Source organism: Phaenicophaeus curvirostris, chromosome 22, assembly GCF_032191515.1.
Source record: "Phaenicophaeus curvirostris isolate KB17595 chromosome 22, BPBGC_Pcur_1.0, whole genome shotgun sequence".
In the NCBI taxonomy this organism is placed as follows: Eukaryota; Metazoa; Chordata; class Aves; order Cuculiformes; family Cuculidae; genus Phaenicophaeus; species Phaenicophaeus curvirostris.
The window spans coordinates 3,378,084-3,401,584 of NC_091413.1; the positions used below are offsets into that span (position 1 = coordinate 3,378,084).

At 53.3% G+C, this 23,501-nt stretch overlaps 1 protein-coding gene across 2 annotated transcripts; it reads right to left on the bottom strand.

Moving 5' to 3' along the window:
- Positions 1-3,465: 3,465 nt before the first annotated feature.
- Positions 3,466-21,306, bottom strand: KLHL17 (kelch like family member 17). 2 transcript variants are annotated; one of them, XM_069874519.1, is made up of 12 exons: positions 21,155-21,306; positions 13,824-14,076; positions 13,276-13,397; positions 12,626-12,847; positions 11,495-11,611; positions 10,150-10,363; positions 9,916-10,060; positions 9,450-9,617; positions 9,014-9,102; positions 7,931-8,004; positions 6,908-7,089; positions 3,466-6,153 (listed from the first exon to the last, which is right to left on the bottom strand). In XM_069874519.1, exons 2-12 carry the CDS (start codon positions 14,032-14,034, stop codon positions 5,925-5,927), a joined length of 1,773 nt encoding a protein of 590 aa, XP_069730620.1. In that variant the 5' UTR covers positions 14,035-14,076; positions 21,155-21,306; the 3' UTR covers positions 3,466-5,924. The 2 variants fall into 2 exon arrangements, with proteins under 2 accessions (XP_069730620.1, XP_069730619.1); XM_069874518.1 differs by lacking the exon at positions 21,155-21,306 and having other exon boundaries at positions 13,824-14,176.
- Between the last annotated feature and the right edge of the window lie 2,195 nt (positions 21,307-23,501).

The window sequence follows — 23,501 nt, forward strand, 5'->3', positions numbered from 1 at the left end:
TGTTTAAGAAATAAAGAAAGAGAATGTAATTAATACAAATCAATGCAGGGTTCTAGAAATCAGATCTTGCCAAACTTAATTGAAAGGAAAAAAATGGGATTCAGTTAATATAAATAATAGTGCTGATGAAGAAATTACTATAAAGCATGTGATATGACACATCTCTGCAACTTCCCAGCAATACCCCACGTAGACTGTGAGACCCACAAAGCTGTTCCAGGCTGGCCAGCCAGGAGGGTCAATAGCAGCCATGAGCAGGGGCTGTTCTCTGGGAAGAGCAGTTCTGCTGCGTCTCCAGTGCAGGTTTTGTCTACCCCCTGTTCCCAGGGACAGTCCAGCAGCTCTATCTTGCTCTGACAGCAGAGAGGCTGCAGGGATGCAGCGAGGCTGGAAGCGCCTGCGATGGGAAAAGGACCCGTGATGAAGAGGTGACAAGAGATGTAGAAAAAGTGAGGCTGGACTAGTTGAACCTAGGAACAAGGCATGCGTTTTTAACAGGAAAGGTTATTTCTTACTGAAACAACTCCCAGAGGACTGGGACAGTTTCTTCAACAAGGGATTTTTCTAACCAGGAGAGGATGTTTTCATAGAAAATCTGTTTGAGTAAAACCGGGATTTGCTATGTGAGGTCTTATGGACATAGAGAATCCTAGAATGGTTTGGAAGGGATCTCAAAGCCCATCCAGTCCCATCCCTGCCATGGGCAGGGACACCTCCCACTGGATCAGGGGCTCCAAGCCCCATCCAACCTGGCCTTGAACCCCTCCAGGGCCCCCCCACCCTCACAGGAAAACATTTTTCCCTAAGATCTCATCTCAGTCTCCCACTTTTCAGCTTAAACCCCTTCCCCCTCATCCTATCCCTGCACTCCCTGATCAACAGCCCCTTCTTGGCTTTCCTGGAGCCCCTTTCAGTACTGGAAGCTGCTCTAAGGTCTCCCCAGAGCCTTCTCTTCTCTGTGGTCTCACAGATCTGTTAGTGTCTCTCTATTTGCACCTGCCTTGATGCACTGAAGCCGCCGTGCAGTACCAGAACCTCCAGAAAGCCAAAGAGGGAACTGTACGGACAGGCAACTCTTGCCCTGAGAGGGTTGCTGACACACCACAGAATTTCTAAAAGGACTCCACATCTTTGACCTTCAAAAATGAGCCTCTTTATCCCCCTCCCCCTTCTGTCTTGTGTAATCCATTAACCCTTCACAGCCAAGTAAAGCAACCGGACACCCCTCCCGAGGGCCCCTATCAGAAACTCCGTGGTTTTCATGGCAGGGTGCTTCTGTAAGCTCTGTTTTCTCAGCACAGCTGTGAAATAACTCTCCGAGAGCAAAGCCGTGTCCCAGCACCTCCTGTCAGAGACCGAAAATTACAGCAAACTGCAACAACTGGGTTTTATTCAGGAAAAAGTATCATTCTTCTTAAGATCCACTGTCCGCACCGTGACCAGAAATGTGCTGTTCCTCCAACTCTTTCTAAATAAAACCTTAAGGCTAAAAATAGTGATAGAACTGCCTCTCTCCTGCTGTTATCGCTGGTCTTGCATAGACACATCACCTTGCTCGCTGGGACACCAGTGACACCACCACTGATGGCATCTCCCTCCCTTCTCCTGCTGGGTCCCCACTGCTCTGCTTCCAGGAGGACCTCGACTGGGTGGGGAAGGTTAGGCTCCAGACTTTGGAAAGACTTTTCCAGCACGGTAGCTATTTATAGAAGCCTGAAACAGAAGCGAGAGCCCAGAGAGCAGCGAGAAAGAGGACACGGCAGGGCTATAGCCAAGTCTGGCATGCCGACTGTACAGCATCACGGCTTAACTGCAGGGCTTGCATGGGAAAGTTCCCTTTCAGGCCTCATGGCATGTTGCCATGCAGCTTCTCATTGCTCTTTTCACTCCCACCACCACGAAACAGGCTTCGTATTTCCCCCACAGGCAGCAGGGACTGGCAGCAGCCAGCAAAGGCAGCTCTGACCTGCTACAGAATCTCCCTGCTGCTCAGTGGGTCCAGCCAGCACCTGCCCCCGGGCAAGATCCGTGTGGCAGCTGGAGGTAAAGGAGGATGTTTCTCATCTGGTTTTCATTTCCACTGCAGGGGAAGCCTGTCGACAGCACTGGAAACTGGGAATCCTAAGGAGACCAACTTAGAATTTAATAGTGGGGAGAGGTGTAAATCAGTCTGCTTCTAAAGCCCCTATGCCTTGGGCTGGGCTTTTCCCAGCTGTCTCAAACACCATGAGCACCTTTGACCTGCTCTTCCTCTGGAAAATAAGGAAAATGAGCTCCCCAGCCAGGACTTGGGCTAAGAGCTGCTCTCTTTATCTCACCTGTGGTACAGCAGTTCCTTCAAAGCTGGCTTTGGCTCTTCTAACATCCAGAATGGCTGTGGTGGCCTCCGGACAGGTGTCTTTTCCTGCTCCATGCAATACCTGGAAGCCTGGGGTGGCTGCATCCAGGCAGCTGAGATCTTGTCGGTGGCTACTGCCACGCGTACCCTCTGCTCAGGGATCCTTCCCACCTCTGCACAGGACAAAACAGGAGCAGGGCTAGAGAAGTAAAAAGGAAGGACGCGAGAGGCAGGATCCAGTATTCAACAAAACGTCTTTATTGTACACGTTGGCTTCTATTGCTTGTATCCCCTCCCTAGTCCCGTGTAGTGCAAAAAATTCAGAGAAATGGAGTTCCACATAAATAAGTCAGATAACTTACAGAGAAATCAAAGTGACGACGGTTTGACATGGAGTAGACTGGATCTGCCTATCAGGATGGCCAAGAGAAGCTCTCCTCCCACACTGGGACAAGGGCTCCTGCCTAGCACGCAGAGACCAACACACAGAGCCTGGAGCCACCCGCTCGGGGATGCTCCTCCGCTAGGAAAAGCTCACATGGGAAAAAATATCACACAAATAACAGTTTGGGTGAGACATCACTTATAACTAAAACTGGCAGAGAAGCCACACACAGTTGGACAGTTCTCCTCCCCTCACATAGGGTAACTACGCACAGACAGACAGACACATACGCACATCCCCTCCGAGGGCTCCTGCTCAGCAGGGGATGCGCAGCACCAGAGGCAAATCCACTCTGGGATCTCTCAGAGCAGATGCTGACACCTCGTGTCCACACAGTGTGGGTCAGGGCGCTCTGGACCCCTGCAAGCTGCTGGGGGACTATTTGGCCCTTTCCTTCTTTCTGTTTGACAGGGAAGCAGTGAGCACCTGCATAGCTAATTCAGCAGAGACACAAAAGGCTCCCTCCTCCCCCAGGTTCTGCAGAACAGTGGTGATATTGCTCAGGATATCAGGTGGGTGACAGGAGTCATGCTGCCTGCCTCCCTGATGCTCAAGAGGCAGGACAGCATTGCACACCCTTTGTAGTGTAAATTGCTAAATATAACGACTGGGGCCAAGGATACACGGCACAAAAATTCTCCTCAGCTCGCCACGCTGCTCGCTTCTCCCCACGCCACCTCCCCAAGGAAGCAGCTTCCCTTCTGCTACAGCAGTCACAGCTGGACCAGATGCTGAGCAACTGCTGTAGAGACACATTCCTCGTCTGAAATCAGCCCTGGTTTTCCCTTCAGCAGATCCTCTCGGGCCCTGCTCTGCCTCTCCTTAGTATCCATCACTCCCTCCATTCCTCACACAGATGCCTCAGTGGGATGCTGGAACATCCCAACAAGGCTCAGCACCAGCACCTTTCACTCCTGGCAAAGCCACGTGGCTTTTAGGCTGATCCTCCTTAACAAAGAACCCTAGAGCCAGGGACACCTTGAATATTCTGGTCAATGAGCCCAGCAGAAGACTAAAATCCTGATGTTGCTTATAGGAATGGGAAGAAAAGGATGGAGACCTCGCTCATGCACATAACAGAGCAGACTTGACCGATTCCATTATTACTTTAAACAAAACAGATTTGTTTGACCTGCTCAGGGCAGCCCACGTTGACCAAGAGGCAACCTGCACCAGCAGAACCTGGACATTCGCAGGGTCCAGAGAGGAACGGGCGAGCTGCTGAGATAAAACAGGCTGGGGCAGAGGCTTGACGAGAGAGGCGAATGAAAAGCAGAGCTAGAATCCGTTCTAAAAGTCAAAAAGGCCTCCTCAGCATGAGAAGCCCAGATGGCTCTTGGGGAAAAGCTGTGGGGAGGAGCAGCCCGGATTTTCAGAAGCTGCTGCTCATTTCAAGTGTCCAATATCAGGCACTATATGTTCTCATAAAACATGCAGGCAGCTGCCTGGGAGAAGTCAGGTCACCATAAAAGTTGTCTCCCATTGGGACAGTCCTTGTCTCATCTCAAACTGTCCTTTCACCCCAAAGACGAAGCCCGTAGCCACTTGAAAATTCAACAAATAACCATCCCAAGTGAAACCTGAACTCTGCAAAAGAGAAATGAGAAGGAGCAAGGGGAAAAGGATAAAGGAATCGGTTCAAAACAAACAGTTAGACCGTATTTCCAATTCTACATCTGAATACTGTTGAGGTACCAGTGGCTGAGTTGTTCCTCTACCGTGTGGAGAACACCTGATAATGTCTCCGTTCAAGCCTCATGCACGCGCATCTGCATTGAAAACACCACCCAAGAGGCTCAATGGCACAGGTGGGTCTAGGACAGGTCTGTGACCTACAGTACTAATTTATTCAACCTTCAGTTAATTAAAGTGGTTACTTAATTGCCAAGGAGGCGCCAATTGCAAATGGTCCCTTCCACGCTGTTTTCACCTCATCTCACACATGCACACCCACACCCACACATCCACAGAGAACGTCTTCCAGGACATAGTCATCATCTCATCAACAAATGAGAAAAGTAATTGCATCCCTTCTGCTGCCTTAAAAGCAGATGGAATGGGGAATACCAGGGTAGCGTAAAAAATAAAGGGGTATGAAGTCATTAAAAATTAAAATATTAGCAATTCAAATTAAAAAAAGGCAAAAATAAACACCCCCAAAAAGTAATGCCAGGCAATCCTCCTCGTTTAGAAGGCTGGACTGTTCTTGTTCAAGAACCAATACCTTTCCACAAACCCAGAATCTGCTTTGCAGAGAGGGGAACAGCAAACAGGCTGATCTGTTCCCACTCAAACTGTGAACCAGGACCACGTGCAGTCAGCAGTCGCACAGTTACTTGAACCTGGGACAGCAACGTCGTGGATGCAAACAAGGTCATTCAACCCATCTGCCTGCCTGGGGACTCCCCAGAGCAATGGTCAGCTGGGATCTTAGTGAATGAGGTGGGGCCAGCTGAGCATGGAAACACCGGAGGGTCCAGGTTGCTGCGCCCAGTTTTGTCTCCAAATCTCACCTCTTTCAGGTCCTGTTTCTTAGCTGGGCTTCTTTTTTTTCGTGTGTGTATTTTAAGGCATCAATTAGACACCATTGAGAGCCTTACAGCGGCCTCAGAGTCTTTAACAGTGCACAATAGGCTTGGTAAAGAGTTTGGCTACAGTGACATTCAGAGGAGCGTTGCACATTCAGCCGTGTCCTTGCGAGGAGCGCTGCCCACCTCTGCCACCCCACAGGACTCCTGGAAGCCTCCAAGGCTGGCTGTGGCACCGGCTGGATCACGTGAATCCAAGAAGCAGCAATGGTTTAAAGTTTCCCCTTCCCAAAGGAAAAATATACACCCTTTGGGCACGCGGTGAGATGAGACTGAACGGAGGAGCAGAGAGCACCCCCTCTCCTCGCCCTCTAGAAGGAGGGTGCTCGTCCAGGAAGCACGTTTCTAACTGCCGTGGTCGTGCTGATCCGATGTGGGCACCAAGAGTGGGGATGGCTCTGGGGATTCCCAGGAGTGCTGGGGTTGGAGGCAGCAGCCAGTACCTTCGCTCTCCTCCTACAGTGAGCGGCTGCCCCGTGGTGGGGGCCACGCTGACCTAGCGTTCGGCCAGGCCCCCCTGTTCCCTTGAGGTAAGGTAGGTCCTGATTCTTTGTCAAAGGCTCGTCGAAGACACCGACAGGGTGGGCGAGGAGGGAGGTGGGAAGTTGAGGAGTTCCAGCACGGCCACCCCGACGCTGCTCCGACGTGTGAACATGCACGAGGCTGCTACCCACTTGTTGGTACGGGGGTTGTACTTCTCAATGGAGTTGAGGCTGGAGCTCCCATCGTTGCCACCCACTGCGTACAGCCACCCATCCATAGCCACCAGGTCATGGGTGCTCCTGGAACGACCAGGCAGAGACCACAGGGGTGTGAGGATCAAACACGGCGTATGTGGGGTGTAGAGGAGCTCAGCAATTCACATCATAGAATCATAGAATCACAGAACTACCAGGTTGGAAGAGACCCACCGGATCATTGAGTCCAACCATCCCTATCAAACACTAAACCATGTCCCTCAGCGCCTTGTCCACCCGTCCCTTAAACACCTCCAGGGAAGGGGACTCAACCCGCTCCCTGGGCAGCCAGGGATGAACCAGCCAGAGCTCTACCACCCGCAAAAGGGAGGGCTCAGCCTCACAAGTGTGCAGGAAAAATTCAGTCAGCAGGAGTGCAGTACCTTCCCCCTCACCCTGATATCCTCCTCCCACCGCAGGAGTGCCTAAAGAACAGATCCTAGGAGCCTAAAATCCTTAGACTTCCAAGCCTTAAATCCTTCCACAGCCCAGCAACCTCTCCTCCATGGCTTCAGCCAGCCGTACCGCCTGGTTCTTTCCATGCCACATAGACCGCTGAGAAGAAATCCCTCTGCAGAAAACGCCTGCTGCAGAACATCCCTGCTCTGCCCTCCTGGCACACAGGCACCAGTCCCTCGTGGTGCAGCGGGGAGCCAGCCAACTGCAGCCTTAGCCAGGCCCCGGGGCACGGTGTGTGTTTTATGGTTTGCAGAGCCAAGCAGCAAGTCTCTCTGGGAGACGGGATCCCTGTTCCTGCCTGCAGCAGCTCAGGAGTGTGATGAGGGGCAGAGTTCCTTACCTACGGATGTTCATGGGAGCCACGCTCTCCCATGTGTTGGTTTTGGGGTTGTAGCGCTCAACAGAGTTAAGGCAGCTGGTCCCATCGTTGCCACCAGCCACGTAGAGCATCCCCTCCAGCACGGCCACTCCCGCGCTGCTCCGGCGGCTCAGCATGTTGGCGATGGGCGTCCAGGTGTTGATCTGGGAAAAGCAGTGGTGGCTTGTGAGCCAGATATACGGGGCATTTCCCACCCACCACCCACCTCGGCCAAGCCAGTCCTGGGATATTAGTCCTGCTCTAAGCTGACAGAGCGGTGCCAGGCCACCAGTCACATCACAGCTGAACCCCAGCCCAGTCATAGGGGTGCAGCTGCCTTGATTTCAAATCTGTACAAGTCACAGCGGTGGCTTTACAGCTCATGAAAAACCTCCAGGACCTTCTCTTTGATCTTTTTGCAGTGATCTAGCCTCCTCTAACAGAGCAGTGGGATCCCAGGCCAACGTGTCCGCAGCCTGCCACAACCTCAGCTAAGTGCCCTGGATGTGGTGCAGCAAGGACCTCAGCTGGAAGCTGGAAACAGTTCAGGGTCCGAACAAGAACTGTTCTTCCTACAGGCAATGGGGACAGAGTGTTCCAGTGACTGAAAATCTCAAAGAGAGATCTTGGAACCTGTATGGATGAGCTTTGGCTCATTTCGCTCTGGATCTCAATCTCTTTGGCTCATTTCGCTCTTGCAGATGAGCTCAGGAGGGGCTGATACCCACTGCATCTTATAGTCATGCGCTTAGGTGTCCAAGGAGGCAGGCAGGTCAGTGCTGCGCAGGCTCGTGAGGGCTCCCCTTCTGCTCTCCTGCTGCTGCAGTACTTTGCTAGGAAGCAGTCGCATCTCTAGCTACGGCAGCAGTTTGCTAAGAGGCTGATCTCTCACTGTCTGCCACGTTCTCTAGCTACCTGTGCAGCCCCTGGCTTTCTGCAGGGCCCTTCCAGGCACCTGAACGAAGAAGGACAAGGCTTATCAGGCACGCTGCCTCTTGTCTTTACCTGGGGCTCGTACTTCTCCACTGTGGCTAAGTGGGATGAGCTGTCATATCCCCCAACGGCATAGAGGTTGCCTTCTGCAAAGACAGTCACAGGCAGAGAGGTGTTAGCCAAAGAACACGGCCCCGGTCCCTGCGCAGCCTCCCACGACTCCTGCACGGGGTCCCCACAGAGGCATCGGCTGAGCCGCAGTGCCTCCTGCTCCCCCATCCCCTTGCAGCACGGAGCATCATGAAATATTCATCAGGCAATTTCTCTGCCACGCTGCGAGCTTCCCAAAGAGCTCGTTCGCCTGCCGCTTCTTGACCTCCTCATTATGGGAGCTGCAAGTGCTTCCCCGTGAGAGCAAGGGGTTATTTTTAGCAGCGGAGGCAGGGGAACGCCAATAAAGGCTGTGGCAGGCAGAGTATGAGCTGCTGAGGGAAGGGAGGGAACCTCCGAGTCAGCACTGAGAGCTGAAACCAGAGAACAGGGCAGGGGAGAGGGCACCACAGGGACACCACGACCAGTTCCTGGGATGGTGGGAGCAGACTGCTACCCTGGCATCCCCTGGGAGGTCCAGCACCTGCTAGTTGGGGTGGAAAGTGGTACTTGCATTAACCCCAGAGCTGCACTAGCAATGACACTGCATCCTCCTTAAGGACAGAACTCACTCAATGGAGCCAGGAGACATCACAGCATTGTAAAACTCCAGCTGGAGACAGTTTGGACCCCGCACTGCTGCTTGGATCATCATTAAAAGGACTGTCCTGCTTTCATAATGAAGGAGTAATAAGGTCGTCTCTTCCTTTCTAGGGATAGGTGACCATTCACAGACAGACAAAGCAGAACGGGCACAAAGGAGCAAGTTATGGGTCCTCTCAGGAGTTGCCTCCAGAATACGATGAAACCAAATTAAAAGGGAGACCAAAGAGGAGGGCAGAGGCAGGGAGCATGTGAGAGGAACAGCTGGGCTACCCGGACTCATAGCTAGGGAATCTAGGAAGAAGGGTCAGGAACTGGAACAAAAGAACATCAAAAGGAACCAAAAGAAACGCAGGAGACAGCCTGCATAGGAATGAGTCAGGTCCTCATGCCATCACCCACCTAGCGTTGCCACCCGGACGTAGCGTCTCCTGGTGCTCATGGCAGCGATGGATGTCCAGGTGCCTGTCAGAGGGTCGTACCGCTCTGCGCTGCAGCAGGCAGGGACACAGGAACATAAGCAAAGCCCAGGTCAAAGCTCTTTGACACAGGCCCTCAGGGGCAGCTCCCAAGGAAGCTTGGGAATAGACAGGGACAATTAAGGGCAGAACTGAGATAGGCTGCGTTCTGCTGTGGCAGAGGGCTACAAAATGCTTTTTCCCCTCAAAGAAACTTTGCCTTGGCCAAAGACACTGCAAGACAGAGCCAGATAGCAAGGCATCTACTCTGGGACCACTCCATCTGTCAGGGGTGGGCCCTGTGGGCTCCCCAGGTAGCCAGCGCCAAGGACAGTGCATGCAGGTGCAGTGGAGGAGCCAGCAGCAAGGCAATCCCCTACCTGTTCAGGCACGAGGCCCCGTCGTACCCCCCAGCAGCATAGAGGAGCCCGTGAAGTGCTGCTACACCCAGGCAGCTCCTCCTGGTGCCCATGGACACCTCAGGTTGCCAGGAATTGGTGACAGGATCGTAGGACTCCACTGTGGCCAAATCAGACGTCCCATCGTAGCTATAGGGTGGAGAAAGGGAGAAGGCGTAAGGGCTGGGAAGACTGAATTACAGGCGAGGCTGGGAGCTGGTCCCACAGCTCTGGAGGTGACCAAGAGCCTTCCGTCCCTGTCACCACCCCTTCCCAGCTTCCTCAAGGGAGAGCGCACCAAAGCACTTGCTGGGAGTGCAGAGCGATTAGCTGAGCTCTGTTGGGGCTCTGCAAAGACAGCAGAGCTCAGAGGGGCTCACACACGTGGGGCAGAGGTGGTTTTAGGGGATGGCTAGCAGGCTCTTGCATGGCTCCGTGCCCTCCTTACCCGCCCACAGCGTAGAGCTTGTTCCCAATGGCAGCAACGCCCACCCTGGCCCGGCGAGTCGACATGGAGGCCACCATGTGCCACCGGTCGGTCCGCGTGTCGTAGGCTTCGCAGTCCCCGTGGATGGCAAACAGGCTCCCCCCACCTGCGCACGGAGATGCCAAACAAAACCATCAACGATCTGAGGCCCCGGGAAGGGTTTGGATGCAGGTGAGCGCCGTGGCAGGGTCTTACCCACAGCAAAGAGCACAGTGCTGGCCCCCTCGCAGCGCCGCGGCCTCGTCCGGCTGTTGCTAAGGACCCCGCGCTGCTCCGGCATGAGGTGGTACTTGAGGGCTTCGATCAGCAGGTCCTTGCACTCCGAGTGATGCCGAACCAGCAGCTCCGTGTCCACGTTGCTCATGAGGAAATCCCGGCTCAGCAGGGGCAGCCGCACGCACTTCATAAGCTGTAGGGAGAGGAGTTGCATCCCATCAGCAGGGTTGGGAAGGGTTTGTTCCAGTGCCAGCCCCACGTCTACCCAACAAACTCTGGGGACCCTGGCAAGCTTGACTCTGCCTTGGAGATATCATCCTACTCGCTTGGCGTGACAGGCAGCCGGTGGCGAAGGGCATCAAAGGGCATGCAGCAACTCAGCCTCAATGCCTCCACAGAGCCAGAAGCTTTCAGCCTGACCATGACACGTCCCACTGTCACCCTGCCCTCTGCTGGTACCCACATCCTCTTCCAAGCCTCACCCGACAAGTAACAAACCTCCCTGTGGGGCTGCAGAGCCAAGACACCCCCTCCCTCAGCCCAGCAAAACCCACATTGTCCACAGGAGGAGATGTTTGAGTGGACACAACCAGCAGAAGGGGAGACGGAGTTTCTCTAGGGTCAAGCCCTGGGGTAGATACCCTCAGAGTCTTCCTCATGCTGCCCCATCTGAGTCACAGCCTTTGGGAGGACACCTAGGGATGCTTCCTCCCACTGCTTCCACCTGCTGCCTGCCTGGAAGCGTGAGGGTACCAAGATGATAGGAAGCTGGAGCTCCTGGAGGCACCAACAGCCCCTGCTGCCGTGGGAGGCTGCATGTGTGAGAGGGTGCCCACGCTGTGCCAAGCACTGGCAGCCCCGCAGAAAAGGGCTTAACCGTGTCTTCTCCTGCTGTGCCTTGAGCAGGCAGGAGGCTCACAGATCCATGCTTCAAAATGCAGATGCAGAGAAACAAAGGCTTGAACTAAAAGAAGTCCCTGCTCAAATTTGCCTGAGTTTTCTGTTTGAGGATGTACATGAAAGCTTCGGAAAACTGCAGGCAGGGCTGACCTCTGCTGCTGCCCACATCCTCCCCAGAGCTCCGTGTCTCCAAGCTGCCAGGGATCAGACAGGGCATCCCCCTTGTATTTGTCAGCAGTTTGGACTTCACGCTGTGAGACTGAATGTTCTCACCCTCATCTATGCTGGGACTGGAAGTGGTACGGCAGGGAGCTGCTGTCCCTGCCCTCTGGCCACCCTGCAGGTTCTTTCAGCCGCGTACTCACTCATATGGGGCGCTCAGAGCTGGTGGAGAGAACCAGGCCACCCTCCTCAGCAGACTCACCCTGGGGACATGCTGTCTCCTGCTGTCCACATCATGTTTGACCCAGCTGAGCACAGCCCGGTACACCTCCTCCTCCGATGGCACGTTGAGGCTGTCACTAGAAATGAGGTCCAGCACCTGCAGAGTCAGGTGGAAAGGGCAAACGTGGGTCGATGTTGGTTTGGAAGGAAAGGACACACTCACACCCCTTGGTACCTGGCCCAGCACTGCCACAGGTAAAGCCCCCACCTCCTGTAGGTGCTGGTGGTGGAGAGGCGCTCAGCTGCTCTCTCTCACTGAACACAGAATGATCCAAAGAGCAAGCCCCACACTAGGCAGGTGCAGCTGAGCCTCCCCTCCCCTTGCAGTGCTGCCATGGAGCCAGCTTGCCCTCGGTCATCCTCCTTGGCTCCTTCCCCCACTTGTGTGTCTGAAGCTGCTGCAACGCCTGACACTTCCAATCAACATCAGCCAGATCAGGCAGACGACTCTGCTTGCACGTGTCCCTTCAATATTTCATGGGACAGAGCCAGGTGCCCCGTCTGTTCCCAGCACTCATTTCATCTGCTAAGGACTACGGAGCTGGAGCAAGGGGAGATACATAACCTCCTCTCGCTACCATGCGCCCCACTGCCTCGAGAAGAGACAAAGGGAGGTGTCTGTATCCTGGTGAGGGACCACACCGGGATGGGTGATGCAGAGCAAGGACTGGAGTGCCTGCCGGCCAGGGCACAGCCCAAGCCCCTGCAGACAGGGACGAGCTGGGGCCACTCTGGCACCACAGGAAGAACAGCAGGAAACATTAGCTGAGCTCTGAATTAAACATCACAGCTAGGCGAGCGGGGTAGGCAGGACTTATTCCTTGGGCAGTGTGCTCAGAGCTCACGTGGCAAGCACCAGCAACTATCCTCTGTGCTACCCTCCCACCCCTAGTTCACAGGGGATTAACTACACCTTTTGACAGCGCTCATCCCACGTATTCTCTCCGTTGAACAGAGAGGACACAGCACAGAATCTGGACACGTTCCCCTGCCAAACCCTGTCCCCTCAGTGCAGGTTCCTTGGGTCCTTGACGTGCGCGCTGTGCCTTCCAGGACAGAGGGTGAAAAGCCTCAACACGCTCATACCTTCCCATTGCCATCAGGATCTCACCTGTTTAAGAGGCAACAACATGAACTCCTCTGTCTTGGACACCTCCACGAAGTGTTGGAGGACGTACTTGTGCGCAGACTTGAGGAGGTCGCTGCAGGAGTGCGTGTCAGCAAAACCCCGGATCCCCAGGCAGTTGGATGGGTCGAGCTGGCTGAGTAGGAACTTGCAGCAAGCATCCCGCACACCATTGAGCTGAAGCAGGCTGGCAGCAGGAAGAAGAGTCTGGCAGTAGAAAAGAAATAGGGGAAAAGAGCATTTCTAGGGGAAGGAGACCATTTTCACCCTCATCTCACTGCAAGTCAATAACAGAACGGGCTTACTGAGCACTTTCATGTTCATAAGCACATAGAGGACAAAGCATTCTTTGTTTCCAACATGACTAAGCTAAAAAACAGCTGAGACAGACACCCGTAACTCCCCACAGGGCCAGGAAATAGGAGAATGGCAGTTGCTCTGGGCTAGACCCATTTCTTAGTGCTTTGAGAAGACCCCCCTCCAGGTCCAGGGGAGCAGATGAACTCCCTGAGCACTGCTAGAGTCAGGTGCCACTAGCTGAAAGCTCTGAGCAGAAGGAGATAAGAGTCTCCAGAAGGCAAGCGTCATACAGAACGGCTTTGTGGAGAAGAGGGATTTGGGAGGGAAGCTCCTACCTGCACGTTCCCCTCGCCCACCACAATCTCAGCTGTGTAAGCGTATTGCACCAGTTGCTCCAGGGCCTGCGGGTCGATGTCGTGCAGCGTCACGTGGGTCTGGCGGCTCTCACTCATCTCATCTGGGGCAAAACAGATACTAGACATGAAAAAAATCCCATAGCAAGATTTGTTTCCCCGTAGGAAGAACTGATCATGCATGGAACAAGCCAAACCCAGCACCACAGGCCAGGAAAACAGCCAAGGAAGGTCTCCTGCCCACCTCTTAGTAAGGAGGAGAAGCAGGATTGTCCAGGGAATGGGGTCTATGTCTGCAGGATGGGCATAAAGACACCTGTGTATGGTGTTACGGGCACAAGGCTTCATGGAAGGGAGACAAATGAGGACTATTACTGCACTTGCTCACAGAGATGATATACAGGCATCATATTTCCATAGGGTAAGGCAATGAGAATAAGGAGCAGGACAGAAAGGGCAGGGGGTTGCAAGGAAGAGGGAGTTTGAGGAGCAGGGAGACTCCGGCAATGGGAAGAGAGGACACTACTTGCTTGTGAACATGGCGTGGAAGTACGGGCTGCACGACGCCAGCACCACCTTGTGGGCCTTGATCTCCTTGGTGCCCACATGGAGCACGATGTCGCAGAGCAGCCCGCGCTGACGCATGCGGTTCATGCACACGAAGGCGTCGTGATAGTGCCGCTTGGAGTTGTGGGAGATGCTGTGGCCGTCGCGGTTGAGGAGCTGCACGCCCCCTTCCATGGCTGCAGGTGGTAGACGATGGGCTTTCCCTTCTCACCGGCACTGACCTGGGGGAAAACCAAAGCATTAGCCACTCTGACCCCAAACAATCCCCACAGCCCCCAGGTATGCTCGAAGACCCCCTGTCTAACCAGCCCCTGCCAGGGAAACACCATCCTGCTCATAAACCAGAGTCTCTTGAAGAACACAAGTAAAACAAAGCGATGCTGAGGCTCTTCTCAGTTGTGTGACACTCACTGCTTCCCAGCTGTGTTCATCTCTGGATCGATAGCCTCTGTACCTGCCTTCAGAAGGGTATTGCTCTACAGCATATGCACTCACACTGGTTTTCCTTGAAGCCGCATCGTCTCCGAATCAACCTAACAAGGTGCATTTCCACACAAGATCAGCAGAAGCATTGATCTGAGAAGTCTCACCAGGGCATGCCAGTCCTGCATTGATCAAACACAGCTTCAACAGACCCCCAGAGACAGCGAACACGACAACCCTGATTAGCCTAAATAAAAAATACACAGGGAATCCCATATCATAGAGTCATAGAATCACCAGGTTGGAAGAGACCCACCGGATCGTCGAGTCCAACCAAGGCAAGAGTGATGTTATGGACCACCGTTCTTTGAGTGGTGGCTGTTCCCTACCAGCTTCCAGAAGATGCTAGGAGATTTGTAATGCATAAGTTCCCAAGTTAAGCTCAGAGAGCTGCTGCCTTCCCCATGCCCACACAGTTCGGGAGGATAAAGCTGAGGGCAAAAGCAATTGCAGCACAGAGCTCTGTACTCCCAGTACAGAAACCTGCAGACCTCGGATTCAACTCTTCCTGCCATTTTATATTTCAGGTTTCTTCTCACACAGAGGCTGGGCATTCCCAGGATCCTGATCTCCACTTCTCTTGAGCATCCTCTACCGAGGGATGTCCAACCTCACCACAGCCTCAAGGCTGCACCAAACAGACTCCTGCGCTAAACCAGAAAAGCAGAGCTCCGAGGTCTCCTTGAGTGCAGTCCAGCCAAGAGACTGGTTGTCCTTCCAACTTTGAACTTCAGGAAGTTTTGGTTTGATGAGGCTGACAGCAGTAACAGAGAGCAAAGGGTGGAGATGCTGATGGGGCAGCTGGGACTCAATGCAGAACTCAGTCTGCATGCACACGTACACACCACTGAGCGTGGAGCAGGATGGTCCTTCCACACCATCTGGGACAGCCCAGGCAGTGAGCAGAAGCGTAGACTTGATAGGCTTGTAGAAAACAAAACTTGCCTCATTGAGGAATAAGGGCATTTATTTGTGCAAAGATGTTTTCTCTTTCCACGCTGCTCATGGTGTTTCGGAAGGCGTTCGACTGTCTCCCTGCCAGCAGCACCCGAAGGAAGAGTTGGAGGAGTGAAGAGAGAATAACTGAGCAGCAGGAGGAAGAAGGGGGAGGAAGCAGGAGAAAAAGGCAGCCTGAAGGGAAAAAAAAGCCCGTCTGCTGCACTCGTGCGCCTGCCCCCGCATCCCTGCGGCGAGAGAATCCCCTCAGCCTCTGTGCTGCTCACGACACCTACACATCACCAGCCGTGCCGAGCCTAAAAATAGAAACCCACCACGCTGTGCCTGCTCAGCCACAAAGGCAGGCATCTCGTTGTTTTTAAATAGCAAACGTATCGTGGACTGGAGTCTGGGGGAGGAAGAAAGATGAATAAACATCTTTTCTGAGCAGGAGAGAAGCCTGCGATGCCCTCTTCTATTTGCATCATTCTGCGTGATACGAGATTCCTCATCTCGCCGTCAGCGGGGAAGACTCACACAACAAAGTCAATGCCTGTTGATGCTTTCCAGCCATGAGAGCAGGATGCTGTCGTGCCCTTGACAGGAAAGAAAAGCCCACAATTTAACTGGCCTTCTCCTCCCACACCCCTCAGCTGAGCTTCTCAGCATGTTAATTCACATGTGTGGACGCTGCTGGATGAGAGGTGCCCACGCAAAGGCTGTTTAGAATTATTAGCATCTCTACTTCGGTTCAAGAGCTCCTTTCCCAGACTTGGTTTAGTGGCAGAGAGCAGACGGTGCTTCCTCACCTTTATTCCCATCCCTAGCTGCAAACTTGAGAGCTTTCCTGACCTGTTCAAGCTGGTTTATGTTTTTAATACACTGCTGAGCATGCTTCTCCCCCTCAGTACCTAAATCTAATTGTGAGTGCTTGCATCACCCCTTCTAAGCAAAGGATGGGAGCTCCTGGCTCCACAGCAGCAGGATGACTTGGAAGGGCAACGCAGAATGGGACAGAGAAGCAGAGAGAAGATGGGACTGCTTCTTATTGTGCTGTCAGAGACTGGTAAGGAAAGGTTTGTTGCCCTGGCAAGGCAGAAGTAGCTCATACCTCTGCTGTAGCCATCAGGACAGAATCAGAGGGCACAACAGACTGAAGGTTGCTGTAGCTGATGCGTTGGCATCACTGTAATCAAACGCATTTCCAACGAGGGTCGGAAGCACCGGGCTCCCTTCCCAGCCCTGCCACTGAGTCACTGCACGACTCTGGGCAAGTACAAATGCAGAGAGTGACAAGGGTGACATTATCTTTCCTTGCAATGATTCCCATGGCCAAGAGACCAGCTATTGCTCACTTCCCTCTCCACCCACACGTTTCTGCTGTCACCAGCGAGGGCTGGTACGCACCTCGCAGCTCTGAAGAGCTCAGCTGAAATACCACCAGTGCCTCCCTCGCCCACATCGCTGAGATACACCACCACTGCACCATTCCACCTCTGAGGTGACCGAGCAGGACCAGAGGGAGATGCCACCTCAGCCACTGTCCTCCCAAGAGCATTCCCACACCACGGTCCACAGTTACTTGACCCACAGCTGCAGCCTGAACCAACTCTGCTTGATGGTTTTTTGCTACTCCCACACTAGAGCCTCAGCAATCCCTTCCCTGGAGAGCAGCTCACCCATCCACCTTGGGAAAGTCACCAACCTGGAGCACAGCGAGCCCTGGCATGGGTCTGGCAGCCCCTTTAGTCCCAATACCCATTTTCCTCTTCAGTCTGCACAAACCTGTTCCCATCAGAGCTCTTTTGCTTTAACAGGTCAGAATATAATCAGCAGGGCAAAAGAGAGAACACCTTGCTGCTTCTTTGCCCACGTGATAGGATGAGAAGGAACGGCCTCAAGCTGCTCCAGAAAAGGTTCAGATTGAACATTAGGAAAAACTTCACTGAAAGGGTTATCAAGCACTGGAACAGCTGCCCAGGGAGGTGGTAGAGTCACTATCTATGGAGGTGTTTAAAAGATGGCTAGATGAAATGCTTAGAGATATGATTTAGTAGTGGAGAGGTATGATTGGACTTGATGATCCCTTTTCCAACCTAGGGATTCTATGATTCGTGTGCTGCTCCCTGTGCCTGAACTCTCAGCCTCACTGGCAGCACTAAATATTCCTTATTTCCCTGTAAAACTTCATTCCGAGGAAATGAAGGTCTGCGAGCGCTGCTAAGATATAATTAATGGGGAGCAGTGCCTGGACCACAAGAGACAGTAAGGCAGTGTGCAGGCTTCCAGGGGGGACAGTAAATACAAGCCCACTTTTGTGGAGCATGCAGCAGCACGAGTGCACGTGTTACACATCAGCTATAATGGATGCGGTGGCTGACTTGCAATAACTCTTTGGTTATGACAAAAAAAAAAAGAAGGCGTTTGTTTGGCTCCTCTGCGACAGAGCGTGGCCATGCATAACAGCTCTGTTAATTAATGCAAATGATCCCTACCCAAAGGGAGGTCTGTTCTCTCTGCACAAAAAAACATATTTTGCTGAGAGTGAAAAGAAGCGTGCTGAGCCATAAACAGGGAACAGAGCATCCTCCAGGGAAAAGTTCAGAGCCTGCCCTTTCCCCAGGAAGACCACGGAGAATAGCTTTTTGTTGACAGCCTGGATGGAGATTTTGCGTCCACCAGGCTAGTGAGGAGACTGCAAAGAGACATCCTGTACAGCTGGTCAGATGCTGGGGATGAATCCTTGCTGGGGACAAGGTGACATCCCCTACTCAAAGTCATGACACCCCCTAACAATGCCTAAATCTATCATTTCCACATGTGTTCTACCCTATGGTCATGGAATCATAGAATAGTTTGGGTTGGAAAGGATCTCAAAGCCCATCCAGTCCCACCCTCTGCCATGGGCAGGGACACCTCCCACTGGATCAGGGGCTCCAAGCCCCATCCAACCTGGCCTTGAACCCCTCCAGGGATGGGACAACCAACACTTCCCTGGGCAACCTGTTCCAGCGCCTCGGACCCCTGGGGAAGAAGGAACTTGACACTGGAGTCAAGAGCAGGAATTGCTGCGTACAGAGGCATCTCCATCTCCCCTACACCAGAACCCTTATTTCTAACCCCTCCGAGAGGGGTCACAGACCAATTCCGAGTAAGCAGCCTCCTGCAATTCAGCATCCCCCAAAGAAGTGAAAAGCTCAATATACGGGGCAATATTGGACTGGGGCAGCCTAAGGGGGCACACACCAGCCCCTGCCCAGCTGTCTTGGTGTGCACACAAGCTTAAGTAGCTTCTTTCCTCCCGGGAATAGGGCTGGGAAGAAGATGCACTCCTGTGCTCTATTTCTTCTTCCCTTCAACGTTCGAGGGACACAAAGAGCTGAGCTAGGCAGTAACAATAGCTGCTGTTGTGCTGTTGCAAAGCAAGACCACTAATACACAGCTCGTACCAGCACCCAGAGCTGCAGCTGAGCAAATTGTCACCTTCCTTATTGCTGTGTGAAAGCCCCATTAATCTGGCTGAGCTATCCCTTTGGTTGAGCCCTGTCCATGGCTCTTGAGAAGCTTTAAGCTACCCGAGGACTAGTACTATTTTTGCATCACTAATCCTCTCGCAGTAGGCACGTCGAAGATATCAGGGCTGTTTTCATAAGCTACAGCAGATATACACTACCTGCCTTTAACGCCTCCAGCTTGGGTATCCCAAATTCCTGCTTCTTTCAGAGGGCCTGGCACTGCTCATTACAAAAATATACTGCATCCCTACCTCTTCTCCTCCCTCCCCCACCATAATCACAATCAAAGAGGGTTGGAAACCATCCAGTTGTATTTGCTCAGGGCTCAGATGCAGAGAAGGTACAACCTCCAATTGCCCCCACCAGGGTCTGTCCCGTTAGCATCCCTGATCAGAAAACTCTTATCTCCCCAACGCAACACTGGGGCTCAGTCCCATCTGAGCCCCTGGAACACTTGATCTGTATCCAGGGAATGCAAACAGAATGCAGCAGCTCACATCCAGTCTTTTTAACATCAGCAGTTGTGAGGAAGTAGAGAGACCTGAGAGTTCAGGATCAGCAAGTGAATGAGCTGCCCTGAACTGCAGCTCCTGCCATCACTGCTGCTGAGTTCGAGCTGTGCTCACGCAGAGGTCAGGACTGCAAACAGTGATGGAAATGTCGCTTAACGCAGCAAGGGGAAGCTGTCGTTCCTGGCACCTCCTTCAGGCACGGCAGGAGAAACAGTAGAATAAGGAAGCTGGCAGTTTGAGACAGCCAGAGAGAGGACTCTGGCACCTTGCACCCCTCTGCCAGCCCCCCCCGGGACACACTGGGGGACGGGAGCATGCTGAGAACTTGCATGAGCTGCAAGGAGAGGTTAGGAACACGCACCTCAGCCCCAAGACTTCTCTCCACCTCTTCTATTCTGCTCCTGCTGCCAAGCGCTGCCCCATCTGCCTTCTATTCCCCAAGCCCCCCTGCTACAGATGGGAGGGTGAGGCGTGTGCTGCTGCTGCTGCTGCTGCTGATCGTGGAATTAATCTGCTCTGAGCGAGCCTCAAGGCAGCACAGGGCACCGCAGACAGCGCTGAGTCTGCAGGACTGAGAATCCCCAGCTCTCCGTAGGGTTTTGGGTCTTTTTTTTATTTTTTTAATGAATTAGGCATAACTGACACGCACTGAATCCTCCTGTCTAGACATCTGCAGAGAAGTGACAAGCTGCCAGGGAGGATGTGGAGCCTCGGCAAGGGGGTGGGGAGGACGAGGAAAAACTGCACACAGTTGCCAGCTCCACAGCACTGAGACAGCGCTGGCTTCGGGCAAGAAGGGCATTCAGCACATTGACCTAGTCGGTGTCTTTCAGCAGCTCACTGGGTTGCAATCAATAGGCTCTGGTGCACACAGAAGGCCGGAGGTCTTTTCTAATTAAAGCTTCTCTCCCCGTTACTCCTGGGGAGTTTTGTTTGGAAACTCAGCTCGAAGTTGCTCTCGGGTACCCCAGCTCATCCTCAGAAGTGCTTTAGCTGAGAGAGGAGGGAGCACAAGGCAGAGCCCCAGTGCCTGCAGAGGTATCCAGCCTGCTCACAGTCTACCTGGGTACACGGTCTGCTCCCTCTCTCAAGCACAATTCACACAGGCAGCAACTCTCCCTGCAGACATCTTCAAACTCAGCTTTTGCCTTTAGCATTTTGAGCACAGGGGGATCATAGCAGCTCCAAGCAGGACTCCGTGGTTGAGGATTTAGAGGCATCTCTGCTAATGTTTGGGTCACTCTGAGTAATTTGTGGTAAAGGTCAGGACCCAAATAGGTTTGGGACTGCCAAATTCCCAGATTTGCTTCCATTTCTTGTTTCTTTCTAATTCCTGCCTTGAGGTGCTCAGTAAAAACGTGCAGGTCTCCAGCTCTCACTGGGATCAAACAGCATCCCTACAGCCCAGCACAAAGCACATCAAATTCTAAGCCCTTTGCCTCTGCTGATGACTGGAAATGTGGGTCATGTCCTAATTCCCCCTCCTCCCAGTGTCCCCCAGCAGGCACAGGAGAGGAGCTTCTGTCGCATCTACAGCACAAGCAGTGCCACAGGCACAAAGGCATTAAACAAGTCCCCTCTCCAGGCAGCAGAGTGATAGTTAACAGCTTCAGCTACGCTATCCATCACTGTGGTGTTCCCAGCCTCCCCCCAGCCTCCCCCGTGGCAGACATCTCTGTCCCCAACTCATTTTTCAGGCAGGTAAGCAGACAAGATAAGCGCGCTCCGGTCATTGGAGGCAGCCTTATCGCAGGATCTCAATACTCCTGGCTCCCAGACTCACGCAGGAGCTCAAAGCCTCCACCATCCTTGGCCAGCAGCTCTTCAGAGAGGGACGGTGCCCTTTACCTGTCTGCTCTGCAAGGTGATGGTGTCTCAAGCAGGTGGCAGCGGGCCAGTTCCGAACGGGTCGTCACTGCTCAGCAATGCCCTGACGTCAGTGAGGGATCTGGTGGGACTCAGCTTGAGCTAATGCTTGGCTTCTCCAGGGAAAGCTGCCTCTGTGACACGGCCCGCTGGCTCCAGTAGTAAACCGGGAAAGCAGGAAAAAGCACCCAGGTCTGCTGGCTGCAAAGGGGCAAGCAGTTCTTTTACTGAATAAGCCAGGGAACCACCCTTCTGTTGATGCCCTGCTCATGAGCGACTCTTGGAGCACGGAGGTCACCAGCTGCACCTCAGCCTCATCTCTTTATCCCACGCCACATTTATGAACAGCTTCCAAAGCCTCCTACCAGCCTCCGTCGTGGTGCAGGTTGGCAGCGTAGACGTACTGGACCGCGTAAGCAGATCTGCATTTCCTCTTCACACTGTGGAGCAGGGAGAGCCTGTTTTCGAGCCAGAAAACAAGAGAATCCCTTCACATCTTCTTGCAGGCAGTGGCACAGGCCACATACATGAAAACTGAGCTATGAGGAACTTGCGACACACTGGCCTCAGGTCGCAGAGCCTGGGAATTTCAGCCAGAGGAGCTTGAATTCCTTTCTCCGAGGAGCCACATCCTTTAGGGAAGGCAGCGTAGTTTGCAGCCAGTTCTAGCAGCCCAGGCAGAAAGGGTGAAACCTCTCTTGCTACCAAGTCCAGCTTGCCTAAGGGTTTGGAGGCAAGGCTCCAGCATCTAAGGAAATACAGAAGCCAGCACTGAGACCTCAGCAGGGCTGTTTGATTTTTGAGCTGCTGAAATGCAGCAAAGCAAGACCAGGACCAACAACAGCCTCCCCAGCAGATCTCCAGCCTGCTTGGATTTTCGCATGCCGCTCCATCTAGAGCCCCAGAGTGACGCCGATGAGAGCAAGGGCAGATGGTCACCAGACGGCCTGGCAGAACAAAGAGGCTCCATTGCCATCCCCACCAAGCTGACCTGAGCTGATAGAAAGCATCCTAGCTACCCAAAATGCTAAGCAGCAGCTCCATTTGGACCCCAGATGACCAAGCCAAGACAGCAGGTGACTATTACATGTGTCAGCTCCCGGTCTGCTCCGAATTAAATGCTATTTGCTAGGATTCATGAATCAATCAGTTCTCAGGAAGGAAATTTAGGTCTTTACTCCCAAGATCTACAAGTCTTACTCACTGCCACGCTGAATAAAGTATTTCCAGCAGATGCTCAAGGGCCAGGAGAGAAACTTGGGGTGCAGAGGGGAGAGATGCCACAGAGGTTGCTTGGCTGTAGTGAATAGGCTGTTGTACATTGAATTTTAGCAAGCCATGTAACAGTGAACTTGTAACAAACCAGCACCTCCTGGGGCAAAATGCTAGTGCACAGACATCCCAAATACGTTGTGGAGGCCCCATCCCTCCTCCCATCCTTAAACACAGCTCATGCCTTCAGACCAAGCACAGAAAAGGGGCAGTAGATCTCTTGAGACTCATCTCAGCGATGCCCTGTCCTAGGGGCACCGAGTCACCTACATCAGCCTGATGCTCCTGGAGACCAGCAGGACCAAAAGCATCCATATATCCACATGTTGCTGAATCACTCCAGAAAGAACCTCCCCTCCTTGTGGTCTCCAGGAGCAGAGAGCGCCCCAAAACGCTGGCCACTGAAGTCAAAGGAGAGCAGGCATCAAAGCAAGGCCACTGTTTCTGCAGTTTTCCAACCTGGCACCAAAGCCTGCTCGGTCGTTGGCCGTGAACTGATGCACGGAGAGCAGGGGCAGCCACCCAACTGCTGCAGTTCTTCTTTCTCGTGGAGAATCTGAGGTGCCAGGGTCGGCACTCCTCAGAGACAGAGGTGTTTGCTCAGCCCGCAGAACTGAACCAGCTGCCTGCTCCCTGGGACCACCTCCACGAACAAGGATGCTGCAGCTGGAGCAGAACCCTCTGCCCCAATGGTCACTTCAGAGGCCAGAAAAAACCCTTCCCTCCTGTCCAAGTTACCAGAAAACCTCAGATAACATTTCTCCCTGTGCCCTTCAGCTCCTCCCAGCCATCGATACCAAATATCCCAAGTGCTTCCACCCAGGATGAGCAAAATGCAACTGTCAGAGCCTCTCTGCAGCTCTTCCCGAGCCCCAGCAGCTCGCCAGGCTTCACGCCGCAGCTTTTTCCCTTCACCAACGGGATGAGTGGATGGGGAAGGAGGCCACGCTTGGCACGGAACCGCTACCAAGCCTCAGCTGTGGGGCTCAGCTGAGCTCAGAAACAGCTCCGGTTGCTTCTGATCCTGATAGGAAAACTTGCTCTCCAGCACTGGGAG

Excerpts from the sequence above, each read along its gene's own strand:
- KLHL17 (XM_069874519.1), bottom strand. The coding sequence starts at position 14,034 with ATGGAAGGGGGCGTGCAGCTCCTCAACCGCGACGGCCACAGCATCTCC. Across the intron at positions 11,612-12,625 it reads TGTTGTTGCCTCTTAAACAG|GTGCTGGACCTCATTTCTAG; the intron begins GTGAGATCCTGA and ends CTGACTCTGCAG. Across the intron at positions 8,005-9,013 it reads CGTCCGGGTGGCAACGCTAG|AAGGCAACCTCTATGCCGTT; the intron begins GTGGGTGATGGC and ends CTGTCTTTGCAG.